Here is a 6,067-nt window from a genome sequence, read left to right as displayed (position 1 = left end):
TGATCCGGTGCCGGTCGCATCTCGGCGGCAGAACTGGGCCCGTTTCTCCTGCGGAGGCCGGGATGAGAAGGAGCCGCTTCCTGCCAAAGCTTCCCAAGATCCGGTGGACACCGGAGAGCCAGATCCTGCCTCTGGCATTGCGCATCCCGGGAAGGACGACCCGGAGCCGGCGGAGGAAGCAGAGGCGCTGAACGGCTCCGGGGAGCTGGGATTCCCGGTAGGAATCCCGGGCATGGAGCCTACCTGCAGAGCTTGGAGCGGAGCAGCCGGCACTGGGTGCTGTCATCCATGAAGGTTCCAGGTTTGGATGAGCCGGGAGCTGCAGCCGAGGTGGATCCCGGTGCTGCCGGCAGCGAGGGGGACATCTGGTACAACCCCATCCCGGAGGATGAGGATCCGCAGCCTGGGAGCGCCGGGAAGAAAAGCGGGAGCCGCGATGGGGAGAGGGAGGAGCCCGCCCGGGATGGATTGGGAATGGGGGAGAGCTCCGGAGCCCGCAGCACCGAGGAGCCGGGACGGACCCAGCCTGGTGGTGAGGAGACCTGGGACCCATAGCCCGGGTCCTGCTCTCTTGGGCACCCACTTTATAGGCACCCACTTTTGGCACTGGACACCCACATTTTGGTATTGAGCACCCACTTTTTGGTGCTGGGCACCCACCTCATGGTGTTGAGCACCCACTTTTTAGTGATGGGCACCCAATTTGATGTTGGGAACCCACTTTGGCACTGGGCACCCACTTTTTGGTATTGAGCACCCCCTTTTTGGCGCTGGACACCTACTTTTGGCACTGGACGCCCACTTTTTGGTATTGAGCACCCACTTTTTGGTTCTGGGCACCCACTTTTGGCACTGGACACCCACTTTTTGTATTGAGCACCCACTTTTTGGTGCTGGGCACCCACTTTTTGGTATCAGACACTGACTTTTTGATGTTGGGCACCCACTTTTTAGTGCTTGGGACACACTTTTTCATGTTTGGCACACATTTTTGTCACTGGGCACCCACGTTTTGGTGCTGGGCACCCACTTTTTGATGTTGGGCACCCAATTTGATGCTGGACACCCAATTTTAGTGCATGGCTCCCACTTGTTATTGGGCACTCAACTGGACACCCACTTTTTGATGCTGGGCACCTACTTTTTAGTGCTGGGCACCCAATTTTAGTGCTGGGCACTCACTTCTTGTTATTGGGCACCCACTTTTTGATGTTGGGCACCCAATTTGATGCTGGACACCCAATTTCAGTGCATGGCACCCACTTCTTGTTATTGGGCACCCAACTGGACACCCACGTTTTTGATGCTGGGCACCTACTTTTTAGTGCTGGGCACCCAATTGTAGTGCTGGGCACTCACTTTCTGTTATTGGGCACCCACTTTTTGATGCTGGGCACCCACTTTTTAGTGCTGGGCACCCACTTTCTGGTGCTGAACACCCACTTTTTGGTGTTGGGCACCCAATTTTAGTGCTGGGCACTCACTTCTTGTTCTTGGGCACCCAATTTGGCACTGGGCACCCACTTTAGCTGTTGGGCACCCAGGTTTTGTGGGTGAGGGGGTCCTCAAGACCCCCCAGACACTGCCCCCACTCCATCGCATGTCCCCATCCCCTGCATTCCCCATCCCCTTCTCCACATCCCAGCCCCACCCCATCCCAAGGACCCTTCCCATTCCCCCCCCCCGCCATTCCCAGCCCGCTCACCCCTTTCCCCTTGGCACAGGGAAGGCCCCGACCACCCCATCACCTCCCGCCAGCCCCACCAAGAGCCGGGCCCTGCAGAAGGTGAAGTCCCCCGGGCACCGTGCGTCGCCTCTCCATGAAGATGAAGAAGCTTCCGGAGCTCCGGAGGAAGCTGAGCCTCCGGAATCCCCGTTCCCGAGGCCACGAGGAGGGAGCATCCCCCTCCGAGAGGAAGGAATCCAGCAACGTCATCAGCCGCTACCACTTGGACACCAGCGTGGCGTCCCCGCGGGCCAAAGCCACCCCCAGGGGTGGCTACTTGAGCGATGGAGACTCCCCAGAGCTTCCGATGAAGGCCAAGCCCCGGTGTGATCCGGAAGAGGTGGATCTAGGGCTGGATGTGGGTGCTTTCCACCCCTATAGCAGTGGGGAGACGCCACCCCGCTGCGGGCAGCACATCTCCGGCTTGGTGAGCGTCCACCTCCACGGCGTGAAGGACCTGAAGCCACCGCGAGGGGATGGGCGCGAGGTCTTCTGCGTGCTGCAGGTGGACGCGGCCAACCGGTGCGCGCACGGCGCTGCTGTCCTGCAAGACGGGCTTCCTGGGTCTCAACCATACCTTCAACCTGGAGCTGGAGGGTGCTCAGCACCTCAAGGTGATGGTGTTCTCCTGGGATGCCACCTCCTGCCGCAACCGCCTCTGTTGCCACGGCACCGTGGTGCTGCCCCACATCTTCCGCGGTGAGGATGGGGATGAAGGTGGTGGTGGTGGTGGTGGTGGTGAGGGGGTCCCGGTTGGGGTTGGGTGCTCGGTAGTGAGTTTGATGGCAACGTTGGCTCCGCAGGGTGCCGTGCCCAGCAGTTGGCTGTGAGGTTGCAACCGCGGGGTGTCCTCTACTCCAAGTTCACCTTGGTGGAGCAATGGGATTGTCCCAGTGAGCAGGAGCCGCGCGTCTTCGGGGTGGAACTGGGTAAACTGGTGGAAAGGGAGAAGACGGCCACCAAAGTGCCTTTGATCATCCAGAAGTGCGTGGCTGAGATAGAGAAACGTGGCCTGAAGGTGAGTGCTGCTCATAGCGGGGCTCGGAGGGGGGTTTGGTGGAGGGACCCACCCCAAACTGGTGTCTGGTGGTGGTTGTGCTGGAGGAATGCGTCCATACTGGTGTCCCCATAGTGGTTCCTGGGGTTTGATGAGGAAACCCACCCCAAACTGGTGTCCCCATAGTGGTTAAAGGGGGTTTGGTGGAGGAACCCAGCCCAAACTGGTGTCCCCATAGTGGTTAAAGGGGGTTTGGTGGAGGAACCCAGCCCAAACTGGTGTCCCCATAGTGGTTAAAGGGGGTTTGGTGGAGGGATCCACCCCGAACTGGTGTCTGGTGGTGGCTGTGGTGAAGGAATGCATCCATGCTGGTGTCTAGTGGTGGTTGTGTTGGAGGAATGCATCCATACTGGTGTCTGGTGGTGGCTGTGGTGGAGGAATGCATCCATACTGGTGTCTGGTGGTGGTTGTGGTGGAGGAATGCACCCAAACTGGTGTCCCCATAGTGGTTAAAGGGGGTTTGGTGGAGGAACCCACCCCAAACTGGTGTCCCCATAGTGGTTCCTGAGGGTTTGATGGAGGAACCCACCCTGAACTGGTGTCCCCATAGTGGTTAAAGGGGGTTTGGTGGAGGGATCCACCCAAACTGGTGTCCCCGTAGTGGTTAAAGGGGGTTTGGTGGAGGAACCCACCCTGAACTGGTGTCCCCATAGTGGTTCCTGGGGGTTTGATGAGGAACACACCCAAACTGGTGTCCCCATAGTGGTTAAAGGGGGTTTGGTGAAGGGATCCACCCCAAACTGGTGTCCCCATAGTGGTTAAAGGGGGTTTGGTGGAGGAACGCACCCCATACTGGTGTCCCTGTGATAGTTCCTGGGGGTTTGGTGAGGGATCCACCCCAAACTGGTGTCCCTATAGTGGTTAAAGGGGTTTGGTGGAGGGATCCACCCCAAACTGGTGTCTGGTGGTGGCTGTGGTGAAGGAATACATCCATACTGGTGTCTGGTGGTGGTTGTGGTGGAGGAATGCATCCATACTGGTGTCTGGTGGTGGTTATGGTGAAGGAATGCACCCAAACTGGTGTCCTCATAGTGGTTAAAGGGGGTTTGGTGGAGGGATCCACCCCAAACTGTGTCTGGTGGTGGCTGTGGTGAAGGAATGCACCCAAACTGGTGTCCCCATCATGGTTAAAGGGGGGTTGGTGGAGGAAACCACCCCAAACTGTGTCCCCATAGTGGTTAAAGGGGGTTTGGTGGAGGGATCCACCCAAACTGGTGTCTGGTGGTGGCTGTGGTGAAGAAATGCATCCATACTGGTGTCTAGTGGTGGTTGTGTTGGAGGAATGCATCCATACTGGTGTCTGGTGGTGGTTGTGGTGGAGGAATGCACCCAAACTGGTGTCCCCATAGTGGTTAAAGGGGGTTTGTGGAGGAACCCACCCCAAACTGGTGTCCCCATAGTGGTTCCTGAGGGTTTGATGGAGGAACCCACCCTGAACTGGTGTCCCCATAGTGGTTTAAAGGGGGTTTGGTGGAGGGATCCACCCCAAACTGGTGTCCCCGTAGTGGTTAAAGGGGGTTTGGTGGAGGAACCCACCCTGAACTGGTGTCCCCATAGTGGTTCCTGGGGGTTTGATGGAGGAACACACCCAAACTGGTGTCCCCATAGTGGTTAAAGGGGGTTTGGTGAAGGGATCCACCCCAAACTGGTGTCCCCATAGTGGTTAAAGGGGGTTTGGTGGAGGAACGCACCCCATACTGGTGTCCCTGTGATAGTTCCTGGGGGTTTGGTGGAGGGATCCACCCCAAACTGGTGTCCCTATAGTGGTTAAAGGGGGTTTGGTGGAGGGATCCACCCCAAACTGGTGTCTGGTGGTGGCTGTGGTGAAGGAATACATCCATACTGGTGTCTGGTGGTGGTTGTGGTGGAGGAATGCATCCATACTGGTGTCTGGTGGTGGTTATGGTGAAGGAATGCACCCAAACTGGTGTCCTCATAGTGGTTAAAGGGGGTTTGGTGGAGGGATCCACCCCAAACTGGTGTCTGGTGGTGGCTGTGGTGAAGGAATGCACCCAAACTGGTGTCCCCATCATGGTTAAAGGGGGGTTGGTGGAGGAAACCACCCCAAACTGGTGTCCCCATAGTGGTTAAGGGGGGCTTGATGGAGGAATGCACCCAAACTGGTGTCCCCATAGTGGTTAAGGGGGGTTTGATGGAGGAATGCACCCAAACTGGTGTCCCCGTAGTGGTTAAAGGGGGTTTGATGGAGGAACGCACCTATACTGGTGTCCCCATAGTGGTTCCTGGGGGTTTGATGGAGGAACGCACCTATACTGGTGTCCCATAGTGGTTAAAGGGGGTTTGGTGAGGAACCCACCCCAAACTGGTGTCCCCATAGTGGTTAAAGGAGGTTTGGTGGAGGAATCCACCCCCCACATGGTGGTTGTGGTGGTTGAACTCTCCCATACTGGTCTATACCGGTGTCCCCATGCAGGTGGTGGTGGTTGAACACCCCCATCCTGGCCTATACTGGTGTCACCATGCAGGAGGTCATGTTAGACGCCCCTCATACTGGTCTATACTGGTGTCCCCATGCAGGTGGTAGTGTTTCAGCCCCCCCATACTGGTCTATACTGGTGTCCCCAAGCAGGTGGTGGTGGTTGAACCTCCCCACACTGGTCTATACTGGTCTATACTGATGTTCCCACACAGGTGGTGGTGGTTGCACCCTCCCATACTGGTCTATACTGATGTCCCCATGCAGGTGGTGGTGGTTGAGCCTCCCTCTACTGGTCTATACTAGTCTAGACTGGTGTCCTCATGCAGGTGGTGGTGGTTGAACCTCCCCGTACTGGTCTATACTGGTCTATACTGGTGTTCCCACACAGGTGGTGGTGATTGCACCCTCCCATACTGGTCTATACTGATGTCCCCATGCAGGTGGTGGTGGTTGATCCTCCCTCTACTGGTCTATACTAGTCTAGACTGGTGTCCTCATGCAGGTGGTGGTGGTTGAACTCCCCGTACTGGTCTATACTGGTCTATACTGGTGTTCCCACACAGGTGGTGGTGGTTGCACCCTCCCATACTGGTCTATACTGGTGTCCCCGTGCAGGTGGTGGTGGTTGAACCCTCCCATACTGGTCTAGGCTAGTGTCCCCATGCAGGTGGTGGTGGTTGAACCCTCCCATACTGGTCTAGACTAGTGTCCCCATGCAGGTGGTGGTGGTTGCAACCTCCCATACTGGTCTATACTGGTGTCCCCATGCAGGTGGTGGTGGTTGCAACCTCCCATACTGGTTTATACTGGTCTATACTGGTGTCCCCATGCAGGTGGTGGTGGT

At 57.1% G+C, this 6,067-nt stretch overlaps 1 protein-coding gene across 1 annotated transcript in view; it reads left to right on the top strand.

Moving 5' to 3' along the window:
- The first annotated feature begins 288 nt into the window (after positions 1 to 288).
- SYDE1 (synapse defective Rho GTPase homolog 1) overlaps positions 289 to 6,067 on the top strand; it is a 12,451-nt gene continuing 6,672 nt past the window's right edge. Inside the window, 5 exon segments of the mRNA XM_065664630.1 lie at positions 289 to 532; positions 1,725 to 1,795; positions 1,797 to 2,249; positions 2,251 to 2,425; positions 2,530 to 2,744. Coding sequence (XP_065520702.1) covers positions 289 to 532; positions 1,725 to 1,795; positions 1,797 to 2,249; positions 2,251 to 2,425; positions 2,530 to 2,744 — 1,158 coding nt within the window.

Source organism: Lathamus discolor, unplaced genomic scaffold, assembly GCF_037157495.1.
Source record: "Lathamus discolor isolate bLatDis1 unplaced genomic scaffold, bLatDis1.hap1 Scaffold_51, whole genome shotgun sequence".
Classification (NCBI taxonomy): Eukaryota; Metazoa; Chordata; class Aves; order Psittaciformes; family Psittacidae; genus Lathamus; species Lathamus discolor.
The sequence above is the reverse complement of the archived record's forward strand: the minus strand, read 5'-3'. Positions and strand labels throughout refer to the sequence as shown.